Source organism: Bombus terrestris, chromosome 7, assembly GCF_910591885.1.
Source record: "Bombus terrestris chromosome 7, iyBomTerr1.2, whole genome shotgun sequence".
Classification (NCBI taxonomy): Eukaryota; Metazoa; Arthropoda; class Insecta; order Hymenoptera; family Apidae; genus Bombus; species Bombus terrestris.
The window spans coordinates 1,860,465-1,878,956 of record NC_063275.1 but is presented as its reverse complement, the minus strand read 5'-3'; the positions used below and the strand labels follow the sequence as shown (position 1 = coordinate 1,878,956).

Here is an 18,492-nt window from a genome sequence, read left to right as displayed (position 1 = left end):
ATATGACGTCATGGCAGCCATACGATCGAACTTATTTCGTACCCTCAGCATGTTGTACAACATGCATTATGATCAATCAAATTTGAAAATTGTACTCACGTTTGCTAAGCCTCTTACGTGTTGTTCTATGATTCTAACATCGAACACTCTGTTATTGAAAGAAGTAAGATATTTTAAATAAAATTTGCGAAACAACTAATAATTAACCCGCGGAAATGTAAATGTCACAATAATAATGCACTGTTCTACCGTTTGATGTCGTACCAAACCCTGTTTGAGGTATAGGCGGCGCCACCTTGTGGCTGATTTTAAAATGTAAACTGTTTATCATAGCAGAACATCTAGTGTTTCACGTACAAACAGAGGCATCTGGAGGAATTTCTGGTAAATATTGACTAAATAATGAAAATACTGTCATTTAAAATTTTAAATATCAACATCAATGATGGTGAGTATCATATACAAGATATACTCAAGTGTATTTTATGACGTTGATAATGTGAAAAATAGTTTTTATATAATTAATTGTATTTAATTGTATTTAATTTATATAAGCATGGCATGAATCTAACATCACATAGAACCATAACTCTGTGCCATATTAACTGTCTTATTGTCTTTGTCATAGCTTATGCAGAATATGTATGATCAAGTAATGTGTAATCATGTGTAATCATATGTGTAAAGAAAGTTTGATTACTGCGACTGCAACTATCGGCTGTCGACTAGTGACATTCGAGTTTCACTCGGTGGCAAATGACATGCAGCTTATAATTCTCGAATTTACAAGTCCAAGTTTTGAAAACAACACTTATTTTACTTATATATTGTAAAATTGAGATTTATCCAGTAAGAAAATTAATTGCGTTGATGGAAATTGAAATTTTATTGCTTTTTCTTGTATAGTTCTGAATATCTTTTTAGTTGTAGTTCTGATTATCGATTGTTCAATGATAGAGAATGAAAAGAATTTGTGATACCATATGTGGTGGAATCACTGCAGACAATATCGCAACAATAAAAACCCTATTTCTAAATCGATACTATACTATTACCATTCTGACATTACCTAGGACTGCGAAAGAATTTCATATGTATGTTTATTTTCCACATGCATAACACAATTTATCATATATGTCGATGAAAAAGCAATTTTACGTTCTTTTCAAAATACCCTAGTTTGCACATGCGCATACGAGGAATTTACATGAATTACACCTTTCCATTTGGTTAAAAACTTACTTACTTGATAGAAGCTTTTTTTCATAGTCTATGCTCAAGCTACAATTTAGTAGTAACCATACTCGGGCGGTAGGAATATTGTCGCCATTTTGGGGTGTTGTTTGAGACTTGAAGATGCTGTTTGTTTCGATATTTTACTAAAACTAGTATCATATTTTTCGTGTACCTGAGAAAATGACGCAATTTCTGCCTCCAAATTTGTTAGCACTTTTTGCTCCGCGTGATCCAATACCTTATTTACCACCGGTTAGCAAACTCCCGCATGAGAAGAAAAATGGAGGCTATATCGGCGTTGGAGGATTTCTTAAATATTTCGAGGTAACAAAGATTGAAATAAACTTTTATATTGTACGCATACGTGTATTGTGGAAATGTCTTTTTTGTTCAAAGACAGCCTATCGGTAGCATTTAATGATTTACGAAATGTAATAACAAAGCTATAACGTACATTTTTTTATAGGAACCCAAAGATACACCACCACCAGTACGCGTGGAAACGAGGGAAGAACGCCTCGAACGCAGAAGAAGAGAACGCGCCGAGCAAGTGGCGTATAAATTAGAACAAGAAATCGCTGTGTGGGATCCTGCTGGTATTCCCAATGTAACAGCAGATCCTTTTAAAACTCTTTTCGTAGCTCGAATAGTGAGTATTTCCTATGAGTGTAGATTAATCTTCATACAACCATGCCAATAAAACGTTTTACTTCCTATTTATGTTCTTATCACATTCTTTTTAGAACTATGATACTTCAGAATCCAAACTTAGAAGAGAATTTGAAGTATATGGTCCAGTAAAAAAGGTACATAAATAAAAGTTAGTTTGCTTTGAATTGTATACATTACTAAAATTTCTATTCAATATTTTAGATAGTGGTAATTCATAATACAATAAATGGCAAACCTAGGGGATATGCGTTCATTGAATATGAGCACGAAAGAGATATGCACTGTAAGTAAAACGCAAGAAACATCAATCCCTTGTTGAGAACCTCAGTGAGTCCATAGTCTGGAATTTCACTTTACTTAGCGTCACTTCCAGCTAGTTATAGTGGGGCAGGGCTATAGTTAGGCTACCCATTTTCATTGGTACTAAACCAGACGGTATGGGGGGTCCCGCCATACATCCATGCAGGATTACCATTCTGTAAATGCATATATGGTAAACGATCAACTGAAAAAAGAAATATTGGCTGTCTTGATTAATGCAGTTTTTATCTTGTTCTTGGTACAGCGTGGTGGCCGCTGCCGGCAACTAGTGCCGTTCACTATTCCATGCAAAATCCCTGAACCTGCCTGATATGATAGGTTTGTATGTGTGGTAAGATCCAACATACAACAACGTTTGTTAGCGTCTATGCTTACCCTATTTATCTGATTTTGTTATATTTGCGGTTTTTGAGTACCACCCCTCTGGAGGTTGCTGATAGTTATACTTTTAAAATATTGGGAGTCAGGACCTCTTTTCCATTTGGGCTGAAACTCTTTTATTTTTAACTACACGGTTTGCAAAAGTTAGCATTCTACATTGAAATTGATTGGTGGGCTTTTAGGAAAAAGGTTCAGGGACACGCTCTGCAAGCAGTTAAACTTTGCGTCTGTACATAAAGATAGATTGCAAATGTGATAACCAAACTATCTATATATATTATATAAAAATTATATATATAATATATATATATAGGTATGAACAGACAATGTTTAAATTTCTTCGACTAAAATTTAACCACATTCTCTCTCAATAATACATTAACAATCATGCATCATTGGGTAATACAATACACTTCATCGTGTCTTGGTTGTAGCACCTACTTTTTTTTTTTCTTGTAATGGGCATATTATCATAAATACTTGTAGGTCAAACTGTTCTCTCTTAAAATTTAAGTAGAAACGTGTACCAAGCGAATGTCGGGCATCATAAATGGACTCTATGACAAAAGATATTTTCTCGTTAGGTCTAGTACCAAATTGCATGTTCCAAACTAAATGATTGTTCTTTCTCGAGCATCTTATTTCGTCGCTGTTTTCGTTTTATTAAAGTTTTAAATTAGTTAGTTATCATCTTATTTGGAAGGTCATCTAATCATTCTTTCTCAATCAATTGTTTACATTTAAGTCCTTGAACATATCAATTTCGATATAGAATACTAATTTATTCGAAAAATCTGGCTTCGGATTTTCATCTCGAATTAGTTAATTCCTTGGAAAGCGTGCATAGAAAATAATACGTGTATGTTCAAAAGGTAAACGAACGTTTTTCGTGAAGGTAAAGTTCCCCTTGTTAAACAAGAGAAAAATACAAGCCGTTTAACGTTACGTTAAATTTAATATATGATTAGAACACAGTATAATATATAAAGTATAAAGCATACGATACTTGCGCACGGTTTGGTCGTAAGTAGAAAAAAAAGCGCACCAGGTAAATACAAAGTAAACTTCTTCGGAGATTGAACGAACATATGAAGACTGGGCACCTTCCCAATGAATAGCATACGCGCTGGCCTACTCTATGCTCGCGAGTCTCTTACAAGTTCATTTCACGATTAAACGTACTTCTAAGATTTGTGTTAACTTCCGTACGTAAGTAGCCGCGGTAGGTATTTTTGTATCTGCTATACTTTTTGAACTTTACAAATGTAGATTTAAGGTACTGAAAAATCCGTACATTTTATTACTGATTCATGCCCCGCGAATATAACGTAGACTCGTGATTTTATACGGTAAAATGATCATTACGGTACGGCATCGGACCTTCTTCTAGAAACGTAGCGAACATTATCTCGGAATATTCGACTCTTTGTACGCTTGTAAAGAAACGCAATCTCATCATTCATATATATATATATATGTGTGTGTGTACATATATATATATATATATATCGTAAATACAGAAATTAAGCAGTTTCAGATTCGGGAATTCTCGTTTCGTGATGGTACGTACATTTTACTTTATAAAAAAACGCACGTTATAATTGGTACGTGTATAATCAGGAATAATATGTGCCGATACCTTACGACCTCAATCATTTCTGAAAAAATAGTAACAACTATTAGTTTGGATAATATCGTCGAGGCAATAATAAGAAATCTGACGGAAATGGAAATAATATCGGGAAAAAAAAGAATCATGTATAGGTAATATAGTGAATGCATCGTTCGATACTCGATTTATTATCTCTTTTGTATTTTCAGTATCGCATTCTCAGACAGTTCTTGTATTCGTGTCTGTATATTTTTCATTTGTACTTAAACGAGAATTATTGAAATTTCACGGTCCGTGGAAAAAAGCCTTTTGAAGAAGATATTTTCTTAGTTGCGATATTCGCACTGTCAAGTCTAAAAGATTGAAGTCTTTTTAGAATAAAAATCTTTTCTGCCACCTCAGATTTATTTCCTTGGGATATAGAAGTCCCATAGTTTACTAAATAGTGAACGTGGGATCGCGAGCAAATGGTAATTTTCAATCGGTACTTCTAGCTGCTTATAAGCATGCGGATGGTAAGAAAATAGATGGTCGCAGAGTGTTGGTGGATGTCGAACGTGCCAGAACCGTGAAAGGGTGGCTTCCTCGAAGGCTGGGTGGTGGACTTGGAGGAACGCGAAGAGGTGGTCCAGACGTAAATATTAAGCACTCTGGTCGGGAAGACAATGAAAGAGAGCGAGAACGGTATCGTTTGGAACGAGAGAGGGAGAATTCTGGACGCCTTGATAGAGACAGGTAAACGTTCATACTGTATGTACATTTGTAATGTTTTGAATAGAAATGTACTAAATTCTGTTTTATGTTTATATTTTGTGCAGAGATCGCGATCGCTTGGATAGAGAACGTAGAAGGTCTCGCGACCGTAAAAGAAGGACAAGAAGTAGATCGCGCGATCGAAAACGTAGACGTAGTCGTGATCGCTTACCTGATCCGGATATTGAAGAGATTCAAAGAGACGAACGGCCACGCGACAGGAGAGATCGTGATCGTGATCGTGATCGTGATCGAGATCGTAAGAGAAGACGTTCCAGGAGTAACGAACGCGATCGCGATAGGGACCGTAAGAGGGACAAGCGTGATCGTGATCGTGAACGTAGAGATAGAAAAGATCGGGGTGATCGTCAGGATGAAGATACGAAAGAAATCCGAATCAAAGAGGAACCTCTGGATGGTATATTTTTCTTAATCTATTGCCAAGTCTCATTTAAATCAGTTAATTCGTTGGAATATTAATTTTCATACGAACATTTTTCAGATTACCCTGACTACAGTAACACTTTTTCAACGTCTGGATCATACTTTACCGCTGTAAAATACGAAGATGACAATGACCAAGAAGTAGAAGAGAAATACAGAATTCCTGAAGGTCGTCCAGATCCCCCTCCCTACAATAACTATGATTCCGTACAAGACTATTGATCTCGATGATATCTCTTATATTGTTCTTTTTCGTTACCACGCACGACATGACGAATTAATGCAATTGCCAATAATATATTGTATTTCCTACTGATATTAGTGTAACATCGAATCAACTACATTGAGTATTTAGTTTCTGTAGATTCTACAGCGACCAGGTACTCAGTAAGGATATTGCAAGGTAAGCAGATTTGGATTATTGATTTATATGCAATTATTTTTACTCTGTTGATTCGGACTTTTGTATATTTACGATTGGTACCAAGGTAATTTCGGTAAATGAATTTAGGTACATATTAAATATTGTCAGAATTAAATTCATGAATTTCAATTATTATAGCAGTTTGTGTGAGACCTCGCAATATGGAACTGGTAGGTTTATAGATATCTGAATTTTTTTCTGTCTACGATAATTCCAATATTATCTAAATGTGTACATACCTTCACGACTGCTACATGTATATTTATATATATATATACAAATAAAACAAATTACACACTTACGTTTATTGGTTATCCTGGCATTTATTTCTGCTTTTCGTAATTTATGAAACTGAAAAGTAAATATTCGTATAAAGACAATTTACATACACGATTTTAACATTTATATGTCTGGTACGTTTCGATAAACTTAACAACTGATAGTTGTGCAAGTTGCACTAGACTGTACTTGTTGTTTAAAACATTTACAAAGATTTATGAAAGGTGAAATATGACGTTTGTGTTAATGTAGCTATGTAGATATATGCATGTACCGGACGTTGAGGTATCGAACCAGAGTTATCTTTGGTTACATCTACCGTGAATGACCGGATCACCGCGTATTAACTGGACCAAATCATTCCGGTCTCTTACCTGTGTATACGATGTCGATACCAGGATTAAAAATAGTGAAAACTTCCAAGAAAATCAATTACGACGATAAAATTACTGTACTTTGAATAAATTTGTTTAGGGTAATTGTATTGTAGGTATTCTATTACGAGAAATTGTAGTATGACTTTTTTTTTAACAGTATGTTATTCTTAAACTTCACATCAGTCGGAAAAATCAAATCGTAAAAGAAATACCACATGCGTGAATGAAACAGATTTCGCCTTTATCTATTACTTACTTGTCTTTACCTCCATTTTCTTATCATTTTTCTATTCATTGTAACCGTTATTCTTGTATTTTATTGGAGAATGTGTTATACAAATTATTAAATGTTAAATGTTATAACTTATGGAACTATCTACCATTCAGAATTGACGCCAATGGTTGATTGTCGAACTTCGGTGCATAGCGCTAGTGTAGATGTGTGGCGCTTTCGACATTTTTGAAGGAAGCTTTTTTATCTTCAAGCACAGGTAAATACATTAACGGTCATCGTTATGAGAACGTCTTTCATACAAATAATTTTGATCTATCTTGTATTTCCTTGGCTTCGAAATTCTGACTTTAATACTTATATCGTATGAAACCAGTGAATTTACATCACGTGGTTCAGAAAATTAATGGCTTGTCAAATGTCTTTGTTAGATGTAAATCAAATTTAAGTCTACTTTATAAAAAATTAATTAATGCATATTCGAAAACAGCGATTTATTTGATGATGTAAAAATAAAGGACAAAGCAAAAAGACACGTGTGATTCGTTGAAATAAATATTAATCAAAAGCAGATATGGTAGTCGTTCAGAAACATCGGACTAGAGAGAGTAGAAATTCCTTATCCTATTTGCGTGATGTCACAGCCTGATGCCAACTAGCCCCGCCACATTAAGCGCGCGTTACCCGGAAATTACAATTCCCCTGCAATAACTCCGAATTGCTCCTGATTCCACGTCGTCGCCTATCTTTCACCAGTCTAAAAATCAGCCTGGCAAATTGCGTCGACTTTATGACGTTATTCTATTCGAACAGTTGCACGAGATTTCTCGATCTTTCTTCGAGCCTGTCGATAATCGAATACCTACAGGAGCTCGAAGGAGAGCAACGCCTGATCTTCTGTTCGATCCTATCGAATATCGCTCGCCACTTGGAACGAAATAATCTTGGAGACAGCTATATAATATCTGGTATTTTCTTTTCCCTTTTTTTTAATTATGTAAAAATGTGTAAACGTTACGTACGAAATTTCAACGATCGAAATGTACATGAAATTGAGCTTATTTTTTGTAATTAAACGTTACTTGAGATAAAACAATTTTAGGAATACGTTTTAGTGTTGCTTTGTTCGAGAACGACAGAGGATGACGGTGACAGCGAGGCACGCGATGAAATAGTTTAACAAGAAACAGTTGGCTGAATTAACCGCATATTTTCTTCGGCCCAATAAATTGGAAAACCGCAGGCGTAAGTAACTTAAAAAGCGGTTCGCCTCGTTTCTCAACTCAGTGCCTCTTACCCTCCGCCGTAGAGTGCTTAATTATTAGCGGTTCCGAGTTTGGATCGGTTTCTTGTCGTTAGACATAGTGGCGTGATAACGCCACTAACGAATGCTACTTTTCTACCGGAGCTGATATTCTATTAATAAACTTCACGGTAACGTTTCAACGCGGGAAAAGTTTATTTAGTCGAAACAATAAATTTCTAAAATTGTATTGCCTTTAAGTCGTATAAAGGAAATGAAAATTATTTACAATCAAGGTCAATGTACATTTCGTTGGTTTTAATTATTTAATCCGAAAATGTCAGATATAAAATTTCAATTCAAAAATTTGATATCGATCTTGAATACTCTTGCCAACAATATTTCTGTACATGAAATCATTTCGCTATGAAATTACTTAGTAGAAAAATAACTTCCTGCTTTCGGTACGTCGAAACAGTTTGTTACGTAGTTTGGTACTAAAGCAGTATAGTATTAACAGTATGTTTGTTGTACTATCATTGTGAATTATTTACTTGTGCCAAAATACCTGCACAAAATGTTCGACGCTATCAAGCGGAATAAAACGTTTGCGATTATGTGGCGACAGCCGTTGGTTCTCCGGTACCGTTAAATTTCATTAATTTTTTCAGTCCTTTTGAGAACTGGGGCAAAGCACACGTTTGGTGCATCGCTGGTATCCGTGATGCACGATCCGGCATCGTAAACCGAATACGACTTGAAGCTCCACAGTAATTCTATTTCATATAACTTTAAAGTCGATTCGATTGCACTGCTCTGCGAGCTTATTCCCTTTATCGAGCTTTTCGGATAAAAATTGCTTGCCGATTAATCTTTCTAAACGGTATTACTTGGAGAAGATAAAGAAGCTCTCGTGAAAGGTACATAGTAGCTTTGAGCGCGCTCTCTATAGTGTTTCAATTTAACGCTGCATAAAGTTATGACGTCCGTTTTGCTATTTGATCAAACACAAAAAATTTTCTTTTAGGAACCGCTGTCTTTGAACGTTCAACGCGTCTGCGCCGGAACAAAGCAAGGAAAAAGCTTCTTGGTTTACTTCGTTCATAAAACAGCGAGCAGATAGAACGTCGATTTGCCCTGAATAAAATTCGATGGTTGGGCAAATTATCACACATGAATTATCGGGTACGAGAATTTGAACAGATGCTGCGATAGAACAGCATCGCGAATATTTTATCAGCGTTTGTACGAAGATTAATTATTCGCATTTACGATCAATCTCACTATTCTGTAACGACCACGAATATATATAGGATATACCGAAGTACCAGGGGGGAGCGCGAGGAGTGATAAAACGTGAAATAGAAAAATGGTAAAAGCAGAGCTAACGGAAGAGATATGGTAACAGTGTTAACAGAGCTACGATATGTGAGGAGTAACGAATATCTTTGAACGTGTCAGGCATAATTAAAAGCAATTTCTTAATTATCCGAGATGGTTACGTGGGAGACTGTGCAGAGAGCTTCCTATCGAGAATAATTTTATTGTTCTAAAAGAAGCACGGGAAACGTAACATGTTCGTTAAGATAACGATGGAAAGAAGGAAGAAGGGTAAAAAAAGCGATAGGATGATGAAATCAAGAGCCAGCGAGCACTTGTGGATGAGATACGCCGTGGGCATCTGAGGGAGGTGAAACGAGCAAGTGAAAACGAAGAGAGAGCCAAAAGGTGAGGAAGAAATCGGTGCACCTAGCGGGGTGAAGAACAGAAGAGGAAAACTATAGAAAAGAAGCATAACAGCGCGAGAGACGGTGAAAGATGATTCGAGGGTGAGAAAGAGAGAGAAAAAGAGAAAACGTGTATGGTGTTCAGGAGGTTTTCGGAGGTAGAGGGGAGAGAGCACTGCACGGTACGGCACGGCGCAGGTGTGCGCCGGTAGTCCGGTCGCTGGCATGGTATTCCGCACGCCTTAGGTGCGCGTGTGCGCCAAAAGAACGACAGTATGAAGATCAAAGCGTGTGTGGGTGCGCCTGTGCGGCACACAGGCACGGAACCCTCCAGTTTGATCGCGAAAGAGCGACGAGAGAACGTCATTACGGATACACTAAAAGGAGATAGGGTTGGTACTACGAATCACTGGGATGGAGAGAAAAGGAGAGAGTTAGCGACATAGGACAAAGTGTAGTTTGGGCCGTGTGGGCCGTAGGTATTGAGATAGCGAAGAGTAGGGATGAAACTGAGAGAAGATAGGTAGACGAGTAGATAGATAGGCAGATAGGCAGGCAGTCAGGCAGGCAGGCAGTCAGGCAGGCAGGCAGTCAGGCAGGCAGGTAGCGATGCAGGCAACGAGCCAGATGGCGAGGGTAGGAAGCAAGGTGGGCGGTCGAAGGGGTAGTAACGGATAGTAAGGGGAGTCGGGGGTATTCGGTAGGGGATGCCGGAGGTGGCGGCGTACAGGGGGGCGGCAGGCTGGTGGTGCGTCAGAGCCTGCAGTGAGCCCGGCAGTGAGGCGAAACGTTGGACTCCGCGCGGGAGTCTCGTGGCCGCCCGCCTTTTCTTTTAAGTCGGGGTGCCTTTTTCCTTACACCCACCCCCGGCCCTCTTTTCGTCGCCCTCGCAGATCTACGGACCCATCGTCGCTCTATTTTCAAAGCACGCGAATACCTCGCTCCGACTCATCGCCGTGATCGTTTCGCGTACGATCTCGTCACGGTTCGTTCTTCTGGTTCCGTTTCTTTTCTTCCGATCTCTTTTTTTTTTTGCTTTGGTCTCATCGGTTCGCCATGAGATTAGCCGTGGAGAGATGGTCCGGGATGCGATTTGCAGGCTGATTGCATCGCATTTGCAAGAGCACGCACAGAAGGGAAACTAGAGGGAAAAAGAGGAGAGAGAAACGGAGAAGGGGATAAAGACGGGATACTCGAAACGGGACGGTGATACTCGCGGAAACACCGCGAACGGCAGTTCGCTGCGGTACCGAAGGATCGTAGCAAGAAGACCGGTGGTGCGTGACCTCCGGCTCTAGCCACATGATACCGTGTTCGGTGCGTGCACGATCTCGTTACGGTTCTTTCAACAAGAAGAGGATATCGTGCGTTTCCCTGGTGATCATTGCGACGTATTGGTGGTATCGGTGGGTCGGTGCCGGTGTCGTTTGTCGCGGCAATATAATTCGGCGCTCGGTGGTAAAAAAGCAAGAATCGCGTTTCGTTTAGTGGCTGTTCGATGTCCCGAGTGAACGAAGAAAGGGAGAGGTGCAACGTGATCCGGTAGCGAGTCGCGACGTTGCCAATGTCAATGTTAACAGTGCTTGGAAGACGGTCACGGTGATATCGTTGTTGTACATACATGTATTTACGTCTATGTGTTCCCCTTGGCTCGACAACAGAACGGTTGCACGAGTGGATATAAAGAGTGTGAGAGGTAAAAAACGAAGAAAACAAGGTGCCACGAGCGTAGCACCGAAGGGCGGAGAACAGTGAGACTTTTGTTAGGGTATTCGGAGGAATGGTCGCGATCGAAGAGTTCGGGTGGATCGAGGAGGATCGAGAGGTCGAAACGATTCGATTTCTTGAAAGCAGAGGAACAGAGGTGCCGCGTGTGCTTCTCTTGCCCGCGACCTCTCTCACGCACCGCCAATGCGGCTGAGATCGCGCGATCTCATTGGCTGCAATCGTGCCGTGGTGTCGGCGATGGGTACGTCCAAGTTCGATGCTCGTGTTTGACCGAGGGGTACGCGTGTATTTTCTCTGTTACGCTCTCTGTTACTCTCTTCCTTTCGCTCTCTTCGAGTTCTTCTCCTCGACGAAAGTTCCTTTGTCTTCTGCAGGTTTTCCCAATCTTCGCCGACCGTTTCTTCTTCTTTTTCTCCTTCGATGTTCTCCCGCAAATTTAACGCATTCCTCGTAATCGTCTCTCGGTATACGTTTTACGAGAACCGGCCTCCCAGTTTTCGTTGGAACGCGATCACGAACGTGTAATGCGCCGTGTTTATATTTCTTCGTCGTTGATGTTGTGCCTGTGTGTCGTATCGTGCGATTGCGTGAACGGTAGAATGATTTCTCTGTGTAAATCATTCGGACGATAGCGATCGAGTTTGCGGAGAGACCATCGCAACTCTACTCTATGAGCGTTTCAAGACGTATCGGGTATCGTTATTCGCGGAAGCAATATACGCTCGAGTCGCGTTGAACCTAGACGTCGCGACCTAAGGAACGATCATGGTTGACTATCGCCGCTCACGCGACCGTCCAACAGTTTGAACTTTTAAACATCGATACACGATGTCGACGTTTGCTTAATGGTAAAACTTAGCCTTGTTTCCGAGCATCTATTGAGCAATTCCAACGCGGTGTTTCATCGTCACGAACCAAAAGTGCGTTATTTCTGTTTGTTGTTCTGGTCGCGAAGCTTTCGTTTAAAACGTGAACCCGTTAGATATACGTAATCGCAATCGAGTGTGGTTATCTCGGCCGGGAAAAGGACGTGGCAAGGAAAACAAAGGGCAGGGAAGGGAAGGCATAATCAAGGTCGTTGATTTCTGCTTTGCTTCACGCGACCACTTACTTCGGTGCACCGGCAGTTTTTCATGCCACGCGAGCCGATAGTTCTCGTTTGACGATTTCCACGCGTGTATATCTCGCTTTCACAATCAATACACCGTTATGACTATTTGCTAAGTGTCGTTAAAGCGCGTCGTGTGTGATACTCCTACAACGCTTACGTCTTTCCTCTACTTTCTCCCGTCTATATACTTCCGCTTTTTGATTCTCTACATTGCCTTTATCTCTGCTTTATCTCGTCACGAACCAGATGGACTGTTACGCGGTCACGAGACCAGTTTAAACGCGAAGAATGAAATTCTCGTATAATCTTTACTACCCCGGCCAATAACCTTGGCTGAGTCTGTACGTACACACACACACATATTTTTTATTCCTCTTTACGGCTCTATTCGGCTCGCCACGCTTATTTACTTACCCTTCGACTACTTTCTGCACTCTGTTCACCTCCTTCTTTTTATATTTAAGGGACTCTGTTACGACGCTCGCCATCACTTCCTCTATATAATTTTTATATTTATCCGTTTTAAATTTCGAGTTGGAACTTTCCGAGTTCGTTTCGTACGGTGGATAGCGATATAGCCGAAAGAGCGATATCTCGTAGAAATTTCTCGGCCATACCTACTCGTACGTTCGAGGAGGCTTGGATACGTTCTTGGACGAGGGAACGACTTAGGCTGTTCGTTTATAGCGAAATGTTTAAGTATCTCGAACGGAATTTCGAAATATATTCGGCCAGAAGACGAAGGTTCGTACATTCGCGTTCGTCCTTTTTCAACCTACCGAGCAGTCGTTATCTTCGATAGAGCCTATTTACTAAGTTTCAAAGCGCAAGCCATAGTAACGCGATCTCTGTAACGCCTCTGATTGTATCGTGCGGTTAATCGACCTTAATTCATTAATTTGCCAATTGGACACGAACGACGTAATTCCGTCACAGTTAGGGAAAAGATATTACTCGGTTTTCATTTGTCACTTTGTTTATTAATTCAGTAGGGGTGGCTCCATCGCGAGCATCCAACTCTTGACAGAAATCACGATCCATCATCCTCCTGGCACGTAGTACTCGCTGGTTTTTTTATTCCACAGGCTGTCATCTTCCCCTTCGCGCTTCTTCGTCTCTTTGCATTTGTCTTCGTGTGTCTCGGCCCATGGGCGACGTTAGGAAACGACCTGTGGCGTTTCTAGCGATGCGAGCCATGCTGTTGTTCCTTCGTGAAAGCGATAATTACTCAGGCGGCGTCGGGAACGTCACTTCGAACGCCACTTTGCAAAAAAGCTTCCTATTCTTTGGAACGCGTGATAATTCTTCCGTTTCCTTCTTCCGAGTCATACGTTGCGAAAATTTTCGTACGAGTAGACTGTTGTTTCGCCTTCCCACGAACGATAGAGTCTCTGGTATTGTTGATTCGCCGTTTTCTCTCTCCTTCTATCCCTCGAACACACGAGATTCGCTTACGCGTTTACAAACGACTTTTCTGTAACGATTTAGCGATATCCTGTTAGAGGAAAATTAACTGAGACGTAGGATACGTGCGAACAGAATATTTTAACTTGCTTCACGATCCCGCAGATGGCAGTGGTTCGGTCGAGGCGAGCAACGGGCATCGTCGCAACTAATCGGCAGTAAACTCGCGCGGAAATGTCGATCCGAGTCGAGAGGCGGAGGAAGATCGAAATCGAGCTTGTGCGTGGCTACGTATCTTCGTCGTGGAGAACAACGACCGTGCGGCTGGCTTCGGGCCAACACAAATCTAGCTAAAGGGTGAACGTGAAAACCAGGTGGAAGTGGAAGGTGGAAAAACAGAAGGCAGAGAAAGGGAAGACAGACAGGAAGTAAGGAAAGAAGACCGAAGCTGCTGACGGAGACGTTTCGTAGTGAAATATTCGTGCTTTTGATTATATTCTCGTGTGCGGTGCAAGATGCGCTCGCGACGCCGTGACGGCGGCTGAAGGACGAAGAAACCGAGTGGCTCGTACAGCAGCCCTCGATTCCATCTGCCGACTCTCTGTTTCTTTTCGTTTTCCACGTCAACGAGACGCCGCACCACTCAGTATTCTTCCTCGCTTCGTCGCTTATCTGTTCGGCTTCACCGATTCGCCGCTCGACAAAGGTGAGGAGAATCCCACGTGAGAAACAAATCAAATCGCGAAATACTTGCATTGTTCGTAGATTTTTGTTCCGTGTCGTTTCTTTCAAGCTATTGCCGTTCTTCTTTTAGTATTAGAACGTTCTCGAGAAACAGACGTTCACGAGCATCTCGTTCTTCCAGCAATCGATGGTCTTTGAATAGCGTGTAGTTGTTTCAATAACACGATCGCGTGTTTCGCGTTAATCTAGAAAAATGTATCGTCCTTTCGGTTGCTGGGAAGAGGAAAGCTCTGCGTCTAGCAGATACACGGAAGTTCTGCGGCAAATTTCGCAGATCGCGATGTGAAATAATTGCGCTGTCTCGAGTCGGAACTTGCTGGAACATCGATCCGCGTATGTCTAATCGCCAAAACGTTCCGTTACCACCGAGAAATCTCATCGATCGCGACAACTTTTCCGCCGGAATTAGACCATAGTTTGCCCGGGATTGTCTTACACTTCGCTTTGTCTTCTGCTGGTTCGATCGATAGCAGCGTCGATGCAATTCGAATTCGTCGCGGCTCGGCAAATCGAAAGTTCAGCCAGTTCGTTGGTTGGTCAACCGTGCTACCGTAGTTTCTATCCGCCCACAAATTGATAGTCCCCCTTTCGGCCGGATCGTCGTTCCTTTGTCGCGCGACAAGAAATCTCTGCATATAACGAGATTTTTCCCGTTCGTGAAAATAGGAGCGGTCGGTGGGTCGTAAATTCGGTCTGGCCATTTTCTCCGCCACATTGTCCCAGCTGAATTACGACTGCGAGAAATGACATTAATTCCACGGAGAAACGAATTAATTTCGTCGGAACCTGGTTAACGTTTATATCGCGGTACAATTGCTTGTTTTCGCCTTCGTCGATTTTGCTATATCTCATCTAGGCGGCCAATTCAACGCAAGCTGATGTAATCGATGTAATCGAGCGAGTCGCATTCCAAGGCACGCTGGCTGCCTGGTAATTGAAAATCTTCAATATTTCCTGGTTAATCAGACGCGATAAGCGCGTCGCATTCACGCAAAATGTCCGCTACGATATATTCCGAATAGAATCTCTATTACAGTGCAAAAAATAAACGAAGCAACATAAGCTGTAATTTTGATTATTATCGCGCGAATCTCTGGATATTTCGCCGAGTATGAAACACACGCGCCTGATTCGTACGCTTCGGAAGCCTTTTCTTTCGCGTGTTTTAAACTCCGCTTCGTGTCGTATAATTTTTCGTATTATTCGTGTTATTCGTATTTCGCGTGAATATTTTCGTTTAATTGGCACGTCTTGTGGCAACATTGTTAGAAATTTTCGAGAATTATTGTATCTCTGATTTCTATCGTGCGAAGGTAATTAGCATCGATTACGGTACACGAGGCAATCCCGTTTACAAAGAGGCTCACAATTTTATGGACGCTCTTTGTAGGAGTGTCACTCAATAGCTTCTTTGTCTTCGAGGCGTCTATCTTATAACAAACGACCTTAGGTAAATAGATATAGCCAACCTTTGTCTGTAGCCTGGAACTCGAGTTCGTCACTTCCATTGTGTACGGCTTATAATCTCCAGCCTGGATTTTTGTATCTTTGCGGAAAATCCGAAATATTACGCACGCTCTTGTTAAGAGACACGCGTCGCGAAGTAGCTTCTCGACTGATGAAAATTCATGGAATCGAGTGCGGGTTCCGGCGTCTTGTTTCGCTCTTCGTTCTTCTCCCCTCTCGGGTTTGTCTCGTGTTCTCTGCAGAAACCGTAAGATCCAAGAGAAGTTTGTCGACTTTCGATTGCGATACGATGGCATACGGTATGTAAAATTTAATTGCCGACCGTTACGAAGTTTGACGAGCCTCGGCGAATGATTTGGCGAGATGGTTAAACAAAGTTCGAAAGTACTGTATTTGGGCGACGCGAGGCTCGGCTGGTAGTTAGACGAGCGACGCGACTAAGGCAGAAGTGGGACCTGATATGCTTAAAACTTTGTTCCATTCTCTGCAACGTACTTTGCCTAGATTCGAGAAAAGCAGCACGCAGGGATAAACTAAAAAGCGTGTTTGTGTTCGCAGCGAAGACCAGGGAAAAGAGGTGAAAAAAAAAACCTGAGGCGACACGGAGCCACGAAGTAACGTAGGATTGGAAAAGGAAGGGAGGCGGAAGGGAAGAGGGAACGAGGCGAAGCCGAGAGCTAGCAAGTGGAAAAAGAGAAGAAAAGGAGTGAAACACGAAGGAAGGTATCGTCGGAGGAAAGCTACACCAATAGCAGAAGCAATCGAATAGAGAAACGACTAGGTGGTTCGACAACGAGCTTTTTCGTTCGTGGAATGTGGATCAGGCAAATGTGGTGCGGGGCCGAAAAAGCCTTGTGAAGAAACTAAGGATTAGATGGTGGAGGTGCTGGAGAGGCAGGCTAGGGAGCCTACGGGGCCGATCAAGGCACCTCGCACCTACCCAGGGCCTGGCAGCCCTGCGAACCGCGTCCTCGCTAGAGTGCACTCGCAACCGCGTCGGCGGCTGCGTCTCTCCTACGTTCTTTTCCACCATGATTTCTTAATTTCAAGGCTGTTCGCTCTTCTTACCGATTGTTATTCGCCGCGGCAGCAGGCCAAAGCAGGCGAAGCGGCGCAGCTTGCTTCCAATTTGCTATCCGTCGAGGACATTGGTCGCGCGGACCTCTTCGGCCTGCAGAGGAGGCTGGAGATCGAGGTCGAGGCGCGCGGCGCCGCAAGTGCAGTTGTCGGCGGCGGATACGAGCACGCGGAACGCTCGAATTTTGAACGCGGCGGTGGCGTATCGGATCGGCTACGGATCGAGAAAAGGTTCTGCGAGCAGAACAAGGTGACAAGGGGGGAGGATAAGTGGTGGTGGGAGAAAGTGGTGCCGCAGAAGAGAGCAGTGGTTTTGGCCAGGCTAGAGAATCGTGCGGAGCCCAGGAAGGGCTCCTTAGGAAGGAGCGAGACTGGCGAGCGCAATGTGGCAAAGCGGCGGCATGGGCGCCCATGCGGCCAACAATCCATGGATGAAATTAATGGGCATTGTCCACAAGGAGAGGAGGCATCACGATTCGGGCTCTGCCGCTGCCGCCGCTTCCGGTGTTCAGGGCTCTGCGACTACTGGCAGCAACGACCGGACGCTCAATCAGTGAGTTATACCACTGCTACACTTCTCTTTCCTCTTCTATCTTTTTCTTACCTCTTTTAGTTTCCTTTTTATAGAGCAAGTTTTTAGCGCGCGCGATTAACTTTACGCCGTAGATCCGACTGTAGTTTACGACCGAATGGAACGGGCTTTTGCCCGAGATAGTTCGTATTCAACGAGAGTCCAGTATACTTCTTCAGCGGAGAGTACTCGAACGCGTTGCGTTTGTTCGTTTACTCCGCTCTACTAGTTCGAATTCAACAGCCGTTTTACTTGCGCACAAACGCGACCATGTGGCGCTAATAATTTTTATAAGGAAGAAGGAAAATCTGTTTTTCCAAATTAGTAGTTTCCAGGCCTTTTTCCCCTCAAAGGTTTCAAGCGAGAATCGCGATGGTCGGTGATCTCGCGAAATTACGTGGAAAATCGCGGTGATAGCTTTCACGGCTAGGAGAATACCTCGACGTTTCTTACTATCAGGCGATGATTAATCGAAAGCAAATGCGGATAATTTAACGTTAGTTTTCCACTCGTTTAACTGGCCTCTTTTTATCTCCTCTTGCGGGGCTCGCGCAGCCTGTCGTGGCAATTTAATAAATTACAACTCAATCGCGATATCAGCGTCTGCTACGGGTCGAGCTTCTCTCACCCTCTGCTTCTTTCGTCGATACAGCCGCGCAACGTTCGATTCAAAGAAACGAGCATCCTGC

At 42.1% G+C, this 18,492-nt stretch overlaps 2 protein-coding genes across 9 annotated transcripts in view; both read left to right on the top strand.

Annotated features, from left to right (window-relative positions):
- The first annotated feature begins 1,275 nt into the window (after positions 1-1,275).
- On the top strand, positions 1,276-6,144 carry LOC100650156 (U1 small nuclear ribonucleoprotein 70 kDa). Its single transcript, XM_012309727.3, is given in 9 exon segments — positions 1,276-1,560; positions 1,703-1,885; positions 1,980-2,042; positions 2,110-2,191; positions 2,474-2,518; positions 2,521-2,547; positions 4,717-4,957; positions 5,041-5,393; positions 5,478-6,144. Coding segments are annotated over 9 exon segments (1,302 nt in total). The 5' UTR covers positions 1,276-1,416; the 3' UTR covers positions 5,642-6,144.
- Positions 6,145-10,077: 3,933 nt separating this feature from the next.
- LOC100648438 (potassium voltage-gated channel protein Shaker) overlaps positions 10,078-18,492 on the top strand; it is a 198,121-nt gene continuing 189,706 nt past the window's right edge. Inside the window, exons 1-3 of one of the 8 annotated variants that reach the window (XM_048407307.1) lie at positions 10,078-10,093; positions 14,110-14,650; positions 16,714-17,785. In XM_048407307.1, the coding sequence (XP_048263264.1) occupies positions 17,616-17,785 (170 nt within the window). In that variant the 5' untranslated portion in view covers positions 10,078-10,093; positions 14,110-14,650; positions 16,714-17,615. Of the gene's footprint in view, positions 10,094-10,477; positions 11,671-12,259; positions 12,278-12,804; positions 12,882-14,109; positions 14,651-16,713; positions 17,786-18,492 lie in introns of those variants that run through there. The other 7 variants (XM_048407305.1, XM_048407306.1, XM_048407302.1 and 4 more) reach the window with 7 other exon arrangements.